Source organism: Cyprinodon variegatus, unplaced genomic scaffold (assembly GCF_000732505.1).
Source record: "Cyprinodon variegatus isolate N-32 unplaced genomic scaffold, C_variegatus-1.0 Scaffold89, whole genome shotgun sequence".
Classification (NCBI taxonomy): domain Eukaryota; kingdom Metazoa; phylum Chordata; class Actinopteri; order Cyprinodontiformes; family Cyprinodontidae; genus Cyprinodon; species Cyprinodon variegatus.
In genome coordinates, this window is record NW_015150542.1 from 1,562,398 (window position 1) to 1,582,795 (window position 20,398).

The window sequence follows — 20,398 nt, forward strand, 5'->3', positions numbered from 1 at the left end:
ATTGTGACTTAAGGAGCCGCCATATTTATTTCAAAGTGTTTTAACAGACTTCCTCATGAGCGCCGTGAGGTTAGGGTTAATGGTTAGCACACATTGAATGAAAATACACAAAAACATATAATAAATCAAATAGCATAGCAGTCTATGGAAAATAAAAAGTCACAAAGATGCAGATTGTGATGTTTACTTAAAAAAAAAAAGGTTTTGAAGACAAAAAAATCAAATTAAAATAGTAAAAGTAAATTTAATTTAATTTATGTTATAAGAAAAGCCAAAGGCAGCAGCATCAACCATGTTGGTCAAATTATTTCTTGTTGTTAGATTACTGTTATTAAATAAATCATTTAGTTTGGACTTAACAAGAAACATTTTAAGATGAGGTTTCTATAAATGTCAAGAGGGTATATAACAAAGAATAAATACTAAACAAATTATTCTACTCTAATGCAGTAACAGATCGTTATCTGTATAACTATTGAAGAGAGAGGATTCATTAAATTTTTAAAGCCCAGAGGGACATCGGTGTGCTCTGACCGTCAACAGAAAGAAAATGGAGAGGAAGGGATGAGGGTGAGGAAAGAAGGCAGAAAGCTGTAGCTACCTCTTTCTGGCGAGCGCAGGCGTGCCCCACGGGGAGGGCAGCGAGGTTTCATGAGTCAGGCAGGGAGGCACCTGCTCTGCACGACTGCATGACAGCACATGCCCGCAAACAATGAAACAGGTGACACACACACATACACAGAGCATAGGGTTCATTCATAGCCCGCACACACAAATTTATGTGCAGCCGTGCAGGTAGCCCAGACCGAGGATGATCAGCCGGTCAGCACCAGATGTTAGGAGGAGAAAAGAGAAAGAGAGGAAAAAAAGGAAAGAAGTTGTTAGTGGAAAGACTACAGAGAAAACTAGATCAAAGTTCCGGTTCGGAGAACATGCACTTAGATCTGCTCATGGCTTTTTATGTAACGATTGTTGAAATGACAGGGAAGAGGTTCCAGTGGAGAGAAAGCATTTCAGTTCAACAGCTTCTCCTCCATTTGTCAGAATAAACACATGAGCTTCGTTTTGTTTACCCTTTTTAAATTGTCTAGCTTGCCAGCTTATCTCGCACCAAAACGAAAAGGTTCAAAGCAGTGACCCTTTGGCATCCCTGTCCAGAATACGCTTCACTCTAAACTACTACGAGCTTCATGACTGACAGAGTTCAGATAAAGATCTCTGTGGAGAATGGAGGGGAAAAAACAGTAGATAAACCTGGAGAATGTAAACCTAAAGATCCGTTTTACAGCACCCTGATACCCTGAGCTGTTCAGATGGTTTTCACTTCAAAGCCTTCCTCTGTTTTCCCATTAATGATAGGAACTTTAATGTGCATCAAATGACATTGGTTGAGGCAACAATTAATTAAAAAAGTCAACCAAAAGCTCTGCAGACTCAACACAGCTAATTATAGGACTCGTTATTAGCATTAGATTGAATGTTATTCAATTAAACTGTAAGTAAATAGATATATTCTCTCCTTTAGCACTCTGAGATTACTAACATTTCAAATTGGAACAATACTATTTGAGCCAAATTAAATAACATTATCATTTCTCAGTAGAATTGCTATGAACTGTAATAGCATCTGTCGAAGCACAAAGCTGGCAGCAGAACAGATAAATCACCGGCCATGTTGAATAATCAGATAAACCCTGTGATCTAATGCATCAGAAACATCAGCAGTCCTGTTCATTGCTCAGCTAACCGCCCTCTGTCACATGGCCTCTCCTTTATTTGCATGAGAGGCAGGCAGTTGTGTGGTGTGAGCCGTCTCTGACCCAGAGGAACTCAGCAGACCAAATGAATAAAAATCAACAGTAAGCTCAACAAACTTTGAGAACATTTTCTCTAAGCACACGGCTTTAGTCTGCTAACCAAATGGCTTCACAACAAGCAACATCCGAGCTGGGCTCCAAGTCTATCAAACAGAATATCTGAACTTAATGTTGGATCATTCCAATTTGAACCTCTCAGGGTGCAGCATGAGGGCTTTCATATGTCACCCACCTGTCGAAAGAGTCGGTGGCCATCTTGTATAGGTATATGAAGAGCTTGCTGCAGTGTTTCAGTGTTGGACAGACGCTGTCTCCGGAGCAGCTCCCTGAGGAAGCCTCGTCCTCCAGCAGCCTCTGGAATGGCTGAGCGTTGGAGGGGAACACTCCTGTGGGGCCCAGCTTCTTCGTGTCAGAAAAGCAACCCAGCAGCCTGGAGGATAAAACGAAAAGAGAAAAAAAAGTTTATTATTAATCATTTTAGAGGAAAGATTTAGGTGTTAAATAAAAAAAAGTGGAGCCATTGGAGTCTGCCCTACTTTACTAATCATCTAAGATGGATCTTTGTATGTTAGAAATTAAGCAAAGTCTAGCTATATTTATGAGGGGAAAAAAAAGCTTTTTGGAAAAAAACACTTCTAAAACTTTCTAAAAACAATAAACATAACTATGAGTGTTAGCATATTCTTAGCCCCCTGATTTCAAAGCATAATCACCTAACAATTTCCGCAGAAAGAGAGTTTCACTTGTGCTAAGAAAAGAGGAATACTGCTGAGAAGATACTGTTTATTTCTCAGAAATAGTTCAGCTATTTATATACAGTTACATAAATATATTGATCAAATTATACAAATGATACTCGCTACTAAACACCAGCACTTAAATATTTTTGCTATTGTTAGTTTCAGATTTCTGGATTATTTGCACATTAGAAGGATAAAACGTCAGATAAGCTTCAGATATTTTCTAATTGTGTTATATTCTATACAATATCTATTTACACGCTTAGTATCTGGGATTCTGTTGAGAAAGGACATCTGTGTTGAGAACGAAAATGGTGAGTTTTAATGTTGACAAAATTACTTTTTATTTTAATTAGCCATCATGTTTTTTTTATATCCATAGTGTTGAGCATTTAAAAAAAAATATAAAAAGACCCCACTTATAGTGATAAAATAAAGTTACGGATATATCAGAGTAAACAGACATGGCCAACAAGGAAGAAGCAATGGAGATGCAGAATGAAAAAACTAGCATAACAAAAGGTATTTGTTAAAGGATTGAGACTGTACTTGCTAAACTGTTGTGTGTGTGTTTTTTTTTCCTCAGCAAGGCTTTCGGATTGGCCACACGTCTGTTTCTGTGTGCGCTCAGGGAACACGCTACGATATCAGGCCAAGCCAACATGTCAGAATTCCAGACATCTATCTGAGCACCCAGAAATACTTTAAACTCACTAAACAAAGGAGGATTGTCGCAAAAGATTACCTTAAGAGCCTCAGATGAGGAAGATCAGGGTCAAAATTTGGCAAGATTATGTAGCCGTGGGAACCCTGATAAATGTGCAAGTATAACTCATACATGAAGGCAGACTGGTCAGGATTACCTCACAGCATCGGCCAGCTTCTCGTACTGGATCTCCGTGCGGAAGAAGTTAGAGTTGGCCGGCTCGTAGCGCATGGCCGCCGTGAGCGTGCAGAAAACCGTGAGCAGGAGCTCGAAGACTTGGTTCTGGTTGACCCGTTCCCAGCCGTGACGAGGAGGCTGGCAGAGCGAGCGCTCCATGGCCACCAGGAGGGAGGTGACGTAGACGAAGCCGCCCACTTTGCGGAACACCGTCCGAGTGCGGTGACTCTCACGCAACACGGCCAACAAAGCCTAAAGACAGGAAAGATCACGTTTGGTGGTCACATTGTAAAAACTTCCTTTAGGATAAAATGTCTACTGTTTAATATATTCTGATTTTAAATAAGCAATAATTTTTGCATTTGTTAATATCTAATACATAGTCAAATAAGTTCTAATCAACCAATCAATCATTGGGTCGTTAACAGCCTAACTGTGGCCCAAGTGGCCCACAATGAATGCCTGCTACAGCTTTATTCCTCCTAACAATATAAATGGGATAGAAGAGACCCATAAGAGCAAAGAAGAAGTAAAATGGTGATGTGTTGCGTCACTGAGCCAGCTGTTTCCCGCTACATTAAAAAATACAGCCAGAGTCAGCAAAAAGTTTTATGAAACCAATCATAGAATGTCGCAGAGGTTCGCTTCCTCCCAACTCCATGCTGGTAAATCACCACCAGGCTGCAGCTGTGCACTGATAAAGCCACTGAGTGAGGCTTCGATTTCCACAAGCACCGAGGAAGCGTGGACAGATTAATGCAACGCATCCTTGATAGATTTTCCCTCACATGTAAAAAGTGAAATGATGACTTTCACAAGGCTAAGCCAAAGATTTATCTGAATTATTTTAGTGTTACAGAAAAGAGCATATTTTCATGGACTTAAACAGGATAGGAGCTTTATGCTGATAATTAAAATCAGTGATTAGTGAAATGAAAAAAGAAAAAAAAATGCTGACGAGCTAATCCGAGCGAAGCCCTCAGAAGGCATGAGATTCACTTCATCTGGGGGGAAGGAGTTTAAAAATGCAATTATGCCTGAGAAAATGAGCTGGCCTCTCATCCTGGCTGGGAGTGTGCGGAAGAGTGTGTACTGTTTCAGCTTTTATGTGCACCTAACTCTGAGAGATCCTGCTTTGAAGCAATTACTGTGTACTGTGCTACAAATGCATATTGATTTTTGAAATCACTCGCTTTCTTGTTTCAAGGTTCCTGCTAGAATTACTGACGAGTTTGTGTAGATGTAGACTTTAGTTTGCTCTATTCCCTGTGGCTGCATGGTAATTAAATACGTAAAACAGTCAAACAATTAAAGGTGAAACAAGCAAAAGTATAAAACTACCAAAATGCATTTAAATAATAAACAGAAATCCTTTTTTTCCCCCTATTATCTGATATTAAATAAGAATAAAAACCTTTCCAGATTTAAATGCCCCTATCTAAACAATTACTATTAGCTAAAAGCCAGCAAGAGAAAGTCCAAGCTACAAATGCATTACTTCAGTGTTCAAGTAGTCCTGCTCTTTAAACTGTTTGCCTTCAGTTGCGTGTTTTGAGGGGTTCTCATATGTTTGCTCTAATTTCAACTTAATTTCAGATTTTCTATGAGACATCAGGCCTTTTTTGATGACCATTCCAGAACATTGATGTCCTTAAGTCACTTGGTAAATAACTTGGTAATATGCTAAAATTAGCTGTCCATTTGGAAGACCCTTTAATCCTAACTAATATTTTACATTGAAATGCTTCAATTTTAGTTTCAGCAGAACAAAGACTCAGCTCCAAATGTGTGTCTCTTTGTCCCTTTAAGTATATTTGGAAACTTTAATCTGGATTTGTGTGTTTGGGAGCAATGGCTTCTTCTTGCCGAGCGGCCTTTCAGCCCAAGTCGAAGGAGGTCACATTTCAGGGTGTGTTCTGATAATGTCTTCACAGCTTCTAACAGTTTCTTTGCAGGGTCATTTTCTTTTCTTCTGCTGTAGATTTACATGTTTTGCAACAAAACACACTTCAACTGTGTAACAGCAAACCTCGTTCTCTTCCCTGAAAGGCATGAAGGAAATTTCGGTGATGTTTATATATGGATCAAGCAACTGGTACCCAAGTTAATACTGACCAGTTGAGGTCCAGATTTCTCTTCTTGATGTTTTATCACATATTTTGATTATACACAAACAATAACAGGTGTCTCTTCAGTTAATCCAGTTAGGTGCATCTCCATAAATTATGAAATTGTGCAAATTGTCATTGCAAAAATAAATGTGCTAAATGGAAATACTGCAATTTCAGAAGAAAAAAAAACTCACGTTTCTCGACAAAAAGGTTTTATGGTTTGGTGAGGCAGTTTTTCAGTCATATTGAAGTTGTCATATTTTTTACATATCTGCAATAGAAAAGCTTTTTTTTTGTATCATATGTGTCACATGATCTGAAAATAGATTTTACTGACTTTTAAAAGATGACCAGAACAATTTGGAGAATGTTGGTGCCCACTATACATGTAGATACATGTGTGTTTACATCCACCGCTGCCATGTTGCTTTCAGAGTTACTGCATTATCAAATGCATTGAACAGGCAATTCTAACTGTATTTGTTATAATTGGAAATCTGCAACTGCAAAATTTAGCATTTTCAAATTTAGAAAAAATATTAACATTCTTTTGCGCACATTTGCAATGGAAATACAGCTAATTGTTGGGAATCAGAGAATCAGAAACTTACAAAGCCTTGAAATCATCATCAGTGCATACATTTTTTTTTTATGTATAGCAATATAGGTACCTTTTAAGGAACTTTTAAGAAAGTTGTAATTTTTGCATTGAGCATTAGAAATAATTTAGTAGCTGTCCATTTAAATAGTGTCAATGCATCCTAACAAACATTCCTGTAAATGGTCTACAGAGAAGGTAGGTTTGTGTCGTTACCCTCAGGATATCGGTCTTCAGCTGCAGCTCGCTGGGTGGCGCCGAGTGCATGAGGCCTAGCAGCGTTCCCATGTCATCATCACCACTGGGGGACAACACCAGCTGCTGGATGATGAGCAAGGCGTGTTCCCGACATTGACGGTACTTCACGATGTTGTGGACGCAGCGGGCGCCACCGAACTCTCTGAACAGCGCTGTAAGGGAGTGAGAGAGAGAAGGAGGGAAAAAAAAAAGAGGTCAACATAATGCAACAACCTGCTTTCTGTAGTTTTCGCCACATTATGTGAAATTACAAAAGCGAGATATAGATAAGTTAGCTTAACTGATTGAAGCTCTCTGTGAGGCTAACACTGGCTTTAGAGCACAGCTACACTTTTTTAGTCCAAATTATTGTTTAGTTTAAAAAACAGTCACTATTTAAAAGTCAGTGCTTTTGGCACAATGTGGCTGCTTCTGAATAAATTCAAAGCAAAACGTGTGAACCAGGATGTCGAGTTTTAGCAAAAAGGCAAAACGGCTGAGTTACAGAAATATGCCAAGAGTTGAAACAAACAGCAGTAGAATTAATGTTTATTAAATCAAATCAGCAAAAATCCTATTTTCATTTTTAGCTGTTCACAAACAATTTTTTCTGCAGTTAATGTTTGATTAGATTTACTGATAAAAGCAGCCTTCCATTCTCGAGGTTAGTCTATAAAGCTGCTTCCATTTCTATGGCTGTAAATCAGATTGTTTCCTACAGGCATGACCTTAGATTTTTTTAAATGCAGGATGAGGAATGAAATCCTTGAACTGTCAAACATTTGTCCTCGTCAGAGCGCCAGCTAATAGCTGCAGGTGCGTGATGCAAATGTAATCAGAGTGAAGAAGCTGCAAATATCTCCCACGTCAATGATGACAAACATTCATTAAGAGGGTCGCAGAGAGCCGAGCTGCTGGATGGTTATTTCTGTGACTCACCGAGTCCCACACACCAGCAAACACAGGAGGTCTGAATGATACCAGCTTTTCAGATTAACAGTTTGTAGATTTTCTGCATCCCTGTTTTTAGGGTCTTTTCAGGGGGATTGTGAACATGACATGCTAGTTCTGGAGATTTGAATATACACCCTCTGCCTGGAGTCTAAATCCTTTTTTCTATGACCACTGAGAAAGATTCTGCATGTGTGTTTGCAGGGTGTTAGTGTGTTTACCTGCATTAGTGTTGGTGGTGTTGGAGCCCTGCAGGAGCACAGTCAGAGTTTCCATCACCAGCCAGGCCAACTGCTTCTGCTCCTCCGCTATGGGGTGGTTTTTACTATCAGCTAAGTGGAGAAAGAAAACAGCCAAACACCATAAACAGATGGAAATAACCCACACATTAAAAATTCTGTGGTTTTCCCTGAAGATACAGTCTAATAAAATGAAGTTCTGTCTGACAAAGGCACAAAATGAACTGCACTTTTAGTGTAATTCAGCCAATTCCAAACAATCTGTTTGGATTTTTTTAAATCTAGAACATAATTTTTTACATAATTTTTACATAATTGGCATAAATCCGTTTGATAGAGATGTTTTATTTCGCTACTAAGACTCTTTTTTTCTCCTAATTCCTGTTTATAAACCCGCTAATCTAAAAATGGGAAGCAATGCTTTAAGACTTTGATAAACAAAGAGAAAGGGCAATGTTCCTAGCTTCCCTGTCCCTGGAGGAAAGCACCCCCACATCATGATGCCACCGACACCATGTTTCACCATGGGGATTGGGTTCAGAGAGGTTGGTCATTTCAGATTTACATTTGCAGAGTCCTAAAGTTTAGTTGTGTAAGACAAAAAAATGTATTCATTAAAATACTGCGATATTTCATAAGTTGACTTTTGTATTAAGATCCAAATTAGGGCTGAAACAATTAATGGGATTAATCGATTAATGAAATAATCAACTAATTTAGTCATTATTTAATTATTAACTCGAGTATAGAGACTCTAATCGTGTCTTTAGCTGACAGAGCAAGCCACTTAGAGCAGTAATAACACCAAAATCGTAAAAAAAAAAAAAAAAATTTTAACCTTTTTGCTTTTAAAAGAAAAAACATTTTCGTCCATCAATATGCTCTATCCAGAACTGATAAAGTTGAAAAGTTTTATTTCCACCTGGTTTAATTTCAGAAAAAGGCTTCTTTAAGGAACCTTTTCTTATTCGATTATTAATCGATTAAACAAAATAAAAATCATCAACAGATTTATCGATTTGCAAAATAATCGATATTAGCATCCCTTATCCAAATGGATCTTACACATAAAAAAATAACATTTATAGGCAATCATCCATTTCATGGTCTTACTTTTATATAACTCCTTACCCTCCAGCCACTAGTTGGCAGCACATCATCCAAAAGTCTATTGGGTGATGCAGCAAGATATAAAAAAGATCTTGTGAGGTTTTCCAAAACTATATTACTATAGAAAAAAATAAAAAAAATAAAAATATATCATCTTTGTTAATGTATCGCAATACATTTTGATAAATGGTATTTTGATACATAGAGCATCACCAATAGATATGGTGCTTATTATATTTTACTTCTGCACTTCACACAGGAATAAAATAGTTGCTTTATTTGTAAGTAAACTTCAGCATTGAAAAGATCGCAAGATCACCAATGAAGTAATGGGATGAAAGAAGGTAGCGTTTTCCAGCATAGCAGTGAAAAGAAATAGTAACAGATCAAGTGATAAGAAGAAGGGAAAAAAAACGGAATCCAAGAGAAATAAGAGAAGATGTTGGTTCTGATTTTCTCATTGGGTTATTTTCTTATTGGAAGCTTGAAAATGGGCCAAAAAAACAAACAGTTGGATAAAAACTTTCACAGCTGATACAGTTTCAGATGTTTTTAAAAAGCAAGTCTATGATCAAAACTCTCCTTTTTTAATGTATATGAAAATAGGAGTTTGTACTTTTTGGCGTGTTGTTTTATTACAATCTTTTCCACTTTTCATTCAAACTTAAGCTTCAAATTAATCTGAACTGTTGCAAATAAAGAAACAGGAAATAAATCCTTGGTCTAGACTGAAAAAGTAATAAACACATTTAAATGAAATGTATTTTTGTTTTTTGTTGTTTTACGAAATGCTGCTGAATTTTCTTGGTTCATTCAAACGGAAATTAATCAAAAACTGTCTTTAGGATGAACTAGTTTTTGTCTGTGTGTGTTGTTAGATTTGAAATTCACCAATATGTTTTTTGTTTGGAGAAAATCCTTCTGAGTTTCTCAGAAATTCCTGAGAAATATGGAATTGCAATGTTTTTGCAAAAGTTTTTTTGTTTTTTGTTGTGTTATGAAATGCTGCTGAGTTTTCTGGGTTCATTCAAACAATAAATCAAAAACCTTATGATCTCTGTGAACCGATTCTTCTCACCTAGGTCATTGTTTTGCGGCTGGTGTTGAGAAGCTGGGTCCTTGAGCAAGGCAGCGTACTTGTGCAGCAGGTTGACCATTACCTCCAGCAGGCCGACCTCCCGCAGCACGTCGCTGAACACAGGGTCATGCCTGGCCAGCTTCAGCAGCGTTCTCACGGCGGTGATGCTGCAGGGGAGCGACGTGCTCGATTTCAGCAGCACGCAAACGCTGAAGAGCTCCTTACACGGCACGTAGTTCAGGCTGAAGACAACAAACTCCAGGAGTTCAAAGTACTTGGCCTGTGCCTCTGGGAGCTTGGCCACACGCTCCGCGAACTGTGACAGGGTGTGCTGGGACTCCAGGATGAAGTAGTTGGCCGGCTCGGCCGCATAAATGTTCCCGATGGCGTCCAGTAACATGCAGGCCAGACGGCTTGTTTTGGCCCTGAGGAAGGCGTTCTGGAGCACGGAAAAGGCCTGGATATTTCGAACTGTGTGACCTGCGGACAACAAGGGCAACTATTTAGTTGGGAAAAAAGTTTATTCGAGGAAAAATATCAGAAACCAGCAACCTCTGCAACAAAAAACACAATTGCCTTAGAGAAACAAAGACCTAAGCAGGATATTTGAGACCTTTCAAATCATTTGCACAAAGCGCTACATGCTGGAGGAAATTTATAAGACCTCCTGTGGTGGCTATCATCAGACACAGCACAAAAACCACACTGTGAGGATAAACATTCAGGTTTTGGAATTTATCTTAAAGACTCTCACCACTTTTTCTGGATAACTATTTTTTTCTTTTGCATGAGGAAAACTGATGTTCTGCACCATAATAATGAACAATCATAATAAACAATCATATCTATGTCAAGGATAAAACAACTAAGCATGAGCTTTAGAACCCATCTTTAAAGTCTCTTTATGCCTACATTTGGTTAGAGAGGCCAAAGAAACATAAAAAAAAAAGCTAAATCTTTAAATCAAAATTTGCCCCCCCACACACACAGTTAACCAAAATATTATCAGGGTAATCTTCGGGGGGAGAGAGATTTTAATTTTGTGTATGAAGCTTTTTGTAATGAATTAATATTTACCCCAAATACGATGCTATAAGCTTTATAAACCAGAATAAGATGAACCGGTTTGAGCAGCATAACTACTCTTAAATTATACCTTTTCCTATCATAAATGTTATACTTAGTGTTAAAATTATGTCTGAATGGATAAGTTTGGTTCTAGCTGTTGATTTAAAGTAAAGCTGAAAAGTTATGAATTTGCACGATGCAGCACGGCCAGTGGAGAAGAGGCAAAACCTCAGCATGAAGCCACCACCACCATGCTTAAGAGCATATTGTAGCTGAGCGAGAATTCAAAGCTCTGATCTTTTTTCCTGCTTAATCTGACTGATCCTTTTTTTTCCTCCATTAAATTTGATAATTTAAAAAAATCACATCACTTTCAAAGTCTTTTATTTTAATCACAGAGTCTAAGAGGTCACCTTAATTTAAAAAGTTGTGAATCATATTTAGAAAAGAGTCATGTGTCACAAGAAAAAGCTAGTGGTTTTAGACAGTCAGTAAGTTCATCAGCTATGAGAAGAAATCTAAAGTCAAAACGTGGAGCCTACGGAAGCCCAAGAAGTACATTGGTGGAAAAAAAGCTGCATATTATCCCTGTTTAAAATTTAAAACCAAAAACCATTTATCATATCCGCCTTCTTTTTAAGCTTCCTCGCATCTAAAAATCATTCTGATTTTTGTTTGCATTTAGTATTTTAAACATTTGTCTCCTAGCAGAAGTAAACTGAACTTCAGTCCCTCAAACTGAAGCACACAGGGAGGCTAAGTGAATCTGGCGCTTAATTAGGCATGTAAGCAGCCCCCCACCACCATCATGTTAAGATGTCTTAGCTTAATGACTCTCCACAGAGTCGGAACCCGTCATTAAGTGGGTAAACAGAGGAGGGCTTAAACAGGCCTTCCCACTCCATTCCATGTTTTTTTTCGGGCAGGTCAATTGAAGCATCCTCTGCAGACAGAGGATCGGTGTTTGACTGTGTCATCACCAGTTAGTGGAAAAGTCCTCAAAGACAACACAAAGCAAAAATCTGACACCTCAGTGTAAATTAGTAGAACTGCTGCCTTTATGGTAACATAGAATTATCTTATCTTAAAGCTATAAAGAAGCCTTTTCTGTAAAACCAACCAAGAGCAGACCACACAAAAGGTTAAGAAGTTTATGTTCAGGAGTTCTTATTTGCATTCAGAGGGGCTCAGCAGTGTGACGAGCAGCATGGTGTCTGCCGAACAGGTTGAGCTTACTGGGATCAGCCAAGCATCAAAGTAATTTCCAGATTAAGATCAGGCAGGGAGATAAAAGCAGGAGGGAAATGCAAGAAGAATTTTCTGTAAGTTGGCGCTTTAACTAATAAGTCTAAAACCCTGAAAAAAAGGGAATATCTAATTAGGATGGATGGAAAAGGGACATGAATGTCTTCACTTTGGACTTTGCAGAAATAAAAGCATATTTCTTGCCCACAGGCTCTTCAACTACAACCCAAAAACAAACCCAGATCAATTCATTGACGCATGTACATACAACATAAAAACAATGTTTAACTCTCAGGGGAATATTTAGCTTAATACAACTCAACCCTGATGAAAAACTTGTTCACTATTGGGAGAAACCAAACTGCTGAGTAACAGCAAATATCTTAGTACTGGACCTGATGCTTCTATCTTCATCATCATCTTTCTAGGATTACATATGTATGGGGAAGAGGCCACGGATCAACCCAACAATCAGACTCCATGGTCCCCCGCTGCTACAGGTCACACTTTGACAGATTTCTTTCCAGAAGGGTAAAAGATCCAACCGACAAACAATAGAGAATACGTGTCTCTCTACGTGTCTCTATTCCACATGGAGAGATGTCAACAGATGTCAAATCCATCATGTCAGATCAGGTAAAGCTTGAACATCGGTGAACAAAGCCTGCTGCACAATAATCGCTCTGCAGCTCAGCAGCGCTGTCTCTGAAGATTGTCGCCAGGGAGAGTACGGGTTTATCAGAGAGTTATAAGTGTGAAAAACATTTAGAGCAGAGAAAATGATTCCATATGGTTACAGAAATAAGAGCTGAGAAGACAAACTCTGCTGCTGAGCTACTGCCATGATGGGCATTGGCTTCCATAACCACACCCCTATGTTCGCACATCTGCATTACTCCAGGCACAATTTCCGCATGTATATAATACATCAGTTGCACAAATGTTAACTCCTCATCCTGCACAATGTTCAAGTTTATGTAGATCTGAAGCTTTTTATCTCTATCATATTGCTTGCTTGTACCTTTTTTTTTAATATCTACATGTATTTGATTTAGACTTTCATTACAGCATTTGATGTGGACAACAAGGTAAGAATTGCAGTGTACAGGTAACTTGAACATCTGACAGTAAACACTTTAATTAACCTGAAAATGGCCCATAAAAGCTCGTGGATTTATCCTTTTTAAACCTTTATCTGAACTTGGACGTCTAGGGTTAAGAGAAGTTGGCAGCCTGCTGGAAGATGAACTGAAGCTTTTTTCCAATGATTAAAAAAATTAAAAATGGTAAATAAAAAGGAGCGCTGTTTGTTTTTTATTTGATTAAATTAAAGTTACAAACTTTGCTTTTATTGAGCCATTTGGCTCTTATTGTCTCAAGCCTACTCTATGCAATACGGTCTCTGCTAGTTAATAATGAATGACCGTTCTAAACAGAAACATTTTTTAAGGGAAACAGACACTGACTAATGTAGTTCCTGAAAGCAGACGATTTGCAGACATGCGTGTGTAAATTCTCAGTCATCAGGGTCATGGCAACAACAAACAGGCTTAAATTGGAAGGCAACCGGACCTTCGCTCAGTTTTTGAAGACATTTTGACATCTACCCAGGAGTCTTTTTCTATTCTGTTGGCTCGCACCAGAGCTAAGAGCGCTGAGGTACTTAAGCAGCATGGAGGTTCATCCTCCTGCACTCATTCCAAGTTGGATACAAATCAAATAGCCACATCTTGTTCTTCTGGATTGTTGGAGCCTTTTGTTGGGCATGGACTGTTATTGGTCTGTTGAAATCTAATGGGAGTGCTCATGTAACTTCTTGGGAATTCCATGACTAAATTGTAAATGCTTCAAAGCTGAAACCAGAATCCTTCTCCTATGTTCAGTAAAAGCTTTTCTCTTTTCACATAGATGGCTTCCTTGACCCTTCTTTCAAGCCATCTGTCCTCCCTGTCCAAAATATGAACACTTTGGCCTCCAAAGTTGTTTCCTTTGTTCTTGATGTGCAAGTGTACAGTTGAATCCTTCCCAGAGCTACTGGCTCTCCTATGCTGTGCCATTCTATATGAAGTTGTTGTTTGGTTTCTCCAATGTAGGAGGCTGTACAGTCCTCACTGCAATGGATCACAAAAACAATGCTGCTCAGCTTAGGTTTGGGTGTTCAGTCTTGAGGATGAACCAGTTTTTGTCTGAGTCTGTTGTTGGGTTGAAATTTACTGGTATGTTGTGTTTGGAGAAAATCCTTCTGAGTTTCTCAGAAATTTCTGACATATGGAACTGCATTGTTTTTGCAACTCTCTGTTTTCTCCTCTGGGTTTGATGCAATGTCACAATGCTTCAAGTGATTTCCTAACATGTTTTTGATCCTTTCGTTTCTCGTCTGTCATTTAGAGAATATTGTAAGCCCTGTAACTCAGAGTTGTGATCACAGAAAGTGTATGTTCCAGCAGATGATGCAAGTCAAAATGAAGGTAATGGTTGGTATGTGTAAACCTCAGTATTAAGACTTCCATTGTCCTCAATGTGCACATCAGTCTAGAAAGGGCAACATGTTGTTCTTGGCATTTTCTCTGGTGTACTTGATGTTTACATCCACTGAGTTGATGTGATTGTGAAATGCCTCAAGTTCTTGGTTTTGGATTTTGACCCAGGTTTCATCCATGTATCTGAACAAGTGAGAAGGTTGTGTCCCCTTGTATGTGCTGAGTGCTCTGCTCTCTGCCTCCTCCACAAAGATATCGGCAACTATGGGTGAAACTGGGGAGCCCATGATGTACTCATGTTTCTGTCTTAAAAGTTATCACTGTATTTGAAGTATGGGGTTGATAGGCAGAGGTCCAACAGGTCACAAAACTGGTTAGGTGTTAAAGTGGTCCTGTCTTTTAGGGTTTCATTGTGTTCCAGTTGTGTCCTGTCTGTGTTTACTGCCTCTGATGTGGGAATGCAGGAGAAGAGAGAGATTACATCCAAAGAAACCATGGTTACACATTGAGTATGTCTCAAATGCTGGACTTCAGAAATAAAGCCTGTGGAGTTTTGTATGTGGTGTGGAAGTGTTTCCAACCAATGGAGCCAAACTTGCTGCCATGTGTTTTGTGATATTGTGTGACACGGAGTTAATACTGCTGACAATGAGCATGAGTGGGACCTTTTCTAGGCGTTTTTGGGAGACCATATAGGTGTGAACCTGAGTACAGTTTACAGTACAGAGAGAAACTGATGGGTTTCTCTCGTTCCAGTTTTTTGAGGTATTCTGTTACTTTATTTGTATAGATATTGGCTGGGTCCCTTTTCAGGGCTTCTTTAAGTATTAAGGCCTGATTATACTTCTGCAACCGCACACATCCAGTGTCGTTTGAATGTGACCATGAACCAGTTTTGCTGGTATGCTTCTGCACCGTCGGTCTGGAATTTCTAGGGATGCACAGCAGTTTCCCACCAAAGCGCAAGGGGGATTCAATTCTAGAACTCGCGAGAACTTCATTGGATGGTCACCGGAACTTTGGCGCCGGCAGGAGTGAATTATCTTCCAAAACAACAATGGCGCGTCTGCAACATGTCACGGAGATGGATCTAGCATTGCTAAACATTGAAGAGGAACAGGTTCTGTTAATGGAATTGGCATAAAGACTGATTAACCAGTCGTTGTAGTTGTCCATTGTAGTTGTTCCTAGGTTTTTAAAAATGGCGAGCACCGGCACTGAATCGAGATGTAAGGCCACATAGACAGCTGGAAAGGCATACCAAGGACCAATCACAGCTGATTTTTGTCTGCGCACTTCCGCTTGAGGTTTGTGCAGCTTTGCGACCGTCCGACGCGTAGTCAGGATATTCTGAGGTGCGCAACGACTGTTGCAGAGCCTCTGCGCGGGGAGTGCGGTCGCGTACAGACACAGATTTGACAGTAGCAGAGGCTATGCGTCAGAAGCATAAATCGGCCTTTACTATCCATATGTAAATTATTATCTCATGTAAGTCAGTCATGTAAGTCATGATTTTCTCATTTAAGTCAGTTGTGTTGAGTACCCCTGTGCATCTACCTCTGTCTGCTGGCAAAATGCTGATATTGTTATCTATACCTTGAGAGGTAAGCCCCAGGATTTCCTGTTTGATAATGTTGGAAATGGGCAATTTTGCACTAGAGTATGCAGCTGTAACTTTCAACCAAAGTTTTTCCACTTTTCCCTCTGCCATGTTGTTATTTCTGATTGCTGATAGTGGCAGTAATCAGTTCTGTTACTGGAAGTTGCTTAGTGGTTACTGCAAAAAACTGAGAGCCTCCGAAAGAACATTCAGTTCTGACTGGGTAAATTCTCTATTTGAGAGATTTTTTTTTTTTTTTATCCACAGGCTTTAGGTGACTTGGTGTGAATTGTCCCCATGTTCATGTCTGCAATCTGCTGGTAACAGAGGTGTCCCTCATTTCCACTAGAAGAGACTGGAATTTAAGCTTTTTGTATTTAGTTGCTCTTCAAGTTTTGTGTGAGCTGTGGCTTTTCAGTGAAACCAATAACCTCTTGCAGAGTCGCTTCTGGGAGATGCTCTGAAATTTGGACATGGATTTTACCTCTTCTCTTTGTGAGTGCATCAAGAATAAAATAAAATCACCTTATATTTTGCTGAGGAGCTGGATTTGCACTCTCGAAAAGATATTTTCTGCTCTGTGCCCTTTGATTGTAGACTTAAGGCGTGTGCTGTTCGGAAACTGTTTTTGTTCCCAGTCAGGCTGGTCATGGCAACAAAAAAGAGGCTTATTTGCCTTCCAATTTAAGACATTTTCAATCCATAAACAGCAGCAGTACCCATCTCTACATTCTGATTCCATTGAGTCTTAGTTTCTTTAACTCAGGTTCAGAATCATTCTGATGCCCATCATCTGATCAATGATCAGCCTTGTGACTATCAATAAAACCAACTATATGCCTGTGCTGCTTATTTTCTAATTGTCTACATTTGTTTGTATAACAGCACTGTAAAGAAAAATGGTTTACTTAAACTTGTTAGAACAAGTATATCCACAGTGAGGAAAATTATTTTTTGAACATCCTGCTATATTGCAAGTTCTCCCACTTCCCACAATCAGGGATCTGAAATTGTCATCGCAGGTGTATGTCCACTGCAGACAAGATATAATCTTAAAAAAAAAATAATGCCTTCAAAATGTCCACCTCCACTCCATTTATTATCCTAAATTAGATGCACCTTTTTGAGGTTGTTAGCTGCATAAAGACACCTGTCCACCCCATACAATCAGTGTGAATCCAACTACTAATTTGCCCAAGACCAGAGACCTGAAAAGAGCTAGGACCACTGTTTCCAAGGTTACTGTTGGTAATACACTAAGGCACGGAAGGTTCCCCTGCTTAAACCAGCCCATGTCAAGGCCCGTCTTAAGTTTGCCAATGACCATTTGGATGATCTAGAGGAGTCGTGGGAGAAAGTCATGTGGTCAGATGAGACCAAAATAGAACTTTTTGGTCATAATTCCACAAACCATGTTTGGAGGAAGAAGAATGATGAGTACCATCCCAAGAACACCATCCCTATTGTGAAGCATGGGGGTGGTTGCACCGTGTTTTGGGGGTATTTTTCCGCACATGGGACAGGGCAAGTACAGTGTATTAAGGAGAGGATGAATGGGGCCATGTCTTGACAGATTTTGGGGAACAACCTCCTTCCCTTAGTTAGAGCATTGAAGATGGGTTGAGGCTGGGTCTTCCAACATGACAATGACCCGAAACACACAGCCAGGATAACCAAGGAATGGCTCTGGAAGAAGAATATCAAGGTTCTGGTGTGGCCAGTCTGCAGACCTAAACCCAAAAGAGAATCTTTGGGAGTTCAAACTCAGAACCTGACTGATCTAGAGAAGATCTGTGTGGAAGAGTGGGCCAAAATCCCTCCTGCACTGTGTGCAATCCTGGTGAAAAACTACAAGAAATGTTTGACCTCTGTAATTGCAACAAAGGCTACTGTACCAAATATAAATGTTGATTTTCTCAGCTGTATTAAACAAATAGTAAAAAATCATACATTGTGATTTCTTAAATTTATTTTTTTTAGATTTTGTCTGTAACAGTGGACATGCACCATCAATGTCAATTTCAGACCCCTCCATGAATTCTAAGTAGGAGAACTTGAAAAATACCTGGGTATTCAAATACTTATTTTCCTTACTGTACATTGAGATAAAAGCATAAAACTAGGATCGGAGAAACTTTGTCTAGAAATCCTTGTACGTTCTGGTAGCATACCTTTCCCAGACGGCTGAGGCAGAATGAATCCTGGCAGCAGGAAAGGGGCTCCGGTTGTGAGGCCCGCAGGTTTCAGCTCCGTCACACCGTACGTACACAGACAAGTGACCAAGTTCACCAGGTCCTTTAGTGCATCTTTAGATTCATCCTCTTTAGCCTGTTCTAGTCTGGAAACAGAACATTTTTTGTTTGTTTTGGGGTTTGGGCAATTTGAGTAAATGTGTGAACAACTAATAAAAAACAAAAAACAAAACCAAGGGTTTGGAGGCTGTACCTGAGCATGAGATCGCAGAGGAAGGCGTAGCCCTGGCACATTCTGAAATCATCCAACAACGTCTGCGATACGTCGCTGGAGTCTTTGAGGAAGCATGACAGGCCGGCAAACATCTCAACGATCTCCAGCGGGGAGAGATCGTCAGACTGCTGCATGTTTTGGACACATGTGGACAGACATTCCTTCTCTGGAAAGAGATGGAGGGTGGAGAAGTTGGGAGGAAAACATGAAAGTTATTAAAAACATACTGCCTGTTTGCTTTCATCATGATTTCACAGAAAGTTCTTTTTTTTTTTTTCTACCTGCCTTCATGTAAAAAAAAAAGAAGCTGGAAATTCCTTTTCAAGAAAGTCACATGAGTATTTTTTACTACTTCTACCTTTTTCATGGATTTGCTTTTATCCTTCAAAAGCCTCAGGTTTCCTGTTGGTTTTTAAACTGAGCTGAAACATGGTGAAGAGTCGGTTTTCATCATGACCATCACCTTTGGAGCAACCTCCCTAAAGCCTAAAGGAGAACAGCTGTGTTGCTGAATTAAAAGAAAAATTCTCAACTTTAATAATTCATTATCAATTGCTATTTTATTGCAAATCATTATTTTATTTTATCTACTTTTAAAACTTTTTTTCTGACTATGTGTTTTAATTTGTAATATTTTCGATTTCAGCAAATATATTGATCTTTATTCCTCTTTACAGTCTATTAATGTTGTTATATTACAGCTATACTTAATAATGACATTTTGCACACTTACTATTTCTAAGGTGTATAGTGTATTTAATCCATCTACCCTCCTGTTTTGGGCTCCTTCATAGTACAAGGATCAATCGGTAAAAGTGAGAAAAATCCCACCTACGTTCAGCCCGATTTTCTTTCACCCCTAGATTTTTACAACGGACTGAACAACATCATGCATTGGCAACAAATCCTTCCTCTAGCAATGCACTGATGGATGAGAAGAAGCAGGAATAATAAAAGGGTTTCTGCTGCTATGCTGTTGTTTACATGTAGGAGTATACGTCACTTTTCCACCAAGCCAAGGTTCTCTGTCACCCTGTATTACAGCGTAGTGAGAGGCTATGTTAAAATTTGTCTCAGTATGCTGACATTCAGTCTGCTACACTCATTCTTTATGAGCTTATCAACCCTTTGACATCTAGGTTCCCTTCCCTCAATGCTTGTTACACCGACATGTTTTAAATGGCACAGAAATTAGGCCGATACATTGACTTTAAATAAGCTTAACAGCTGCTGACACTGTTTTTTTAAACACATCCTTATAAGGGCAAACAAGAAAACATGAACCCTGCGCCCTTCAGATGCTGTCATTCATTCTCCCTGAGTGTTACAGGTAGCTGAATGCATGCACTACAACCCTGCTAGCAGATAGAGATTCAGCTTTGAAAGAGGGATGAGGTCTCCAGGTTTGGAAGGATTCTGGTCTAATGAGCTGAACCGATGATGATCGGAGCTTTTTTTCCTAGCCAATAAATAGCAGCATGAGCTGCAGCTGGGTCAGAGCAACATTTCTGGGTTGCTTTTATTTGAGCATCATAAATGTCCTACCATGAATGTATTTGACCACATTGACGCTGAGTCCGTGTCGGGAGATGGTGCTTAGCACCTCGCCTGCACTCCTCCTCCAGGGCAGGTTGTGAGGCGGGCACCAGGAGGTGATGGCACTGAACAGCAGCTGCAGGTCGTCCTTCTGGGCCAGCTCCTCCGCCGGAGACACAAAGGTGCAGAGCTTCACAAGGATCTGTTGAAGCAGAATGGAATCTAATTGGAAATGTTCT

At 39.4% G+C, this 20,398-nt stretch overlaps 1 protein-coding gene across 1 annotated transcript in view; it reads right to left on the reverse strand.

Annotated features, from left to right (window-relative positions):
* The window catches only part of wdfy3 (WD repeat and FYVE domain containing 3), a 93,124-nt gene that overhangs the window by 63,305 nt on the left and 9,421 nt on the right, over window positions 1–20,398 (reverse strand). The window contains exons 5-13 of the mRNA XM_015373615.1: window positions 20,169–20,361; window positions 18,603–18,789; window positions 18,329–18,495; window positions 9,765–10,244; window positions 7,559–7,669; window positions 6,366–6,559; window positions 3,421–3,692; window positions 2,050–2,247; window positions 602–685 (exon numbers count right to left, since the gene is read on the reverse strand). Of these exons, the coding sequence (XP_015229101.1) occupies window positions 602–685; window positions 2,050–2,247; window positions 3,421–3,692; window positions 6,366–6,559; window positions 7,559–7,669; window positions 9,765–10,244; window positions 18,329–18,495; window positions 18,603–18,789; window positions 20,169–20,361 (1,886 nt within the window). The remainder of the gene's footprint in view (window positions 1–601; window positions 686–2,049; window positions 2,248–3,420; window positions 3,693–6,365; window positions 6,560–7,558; window positions 7,670–9,764; window positions 10,245–18,328; window positions 18,496–18,602; window positions 18,790–20,168; window positions 20,362–20,398) is intronic.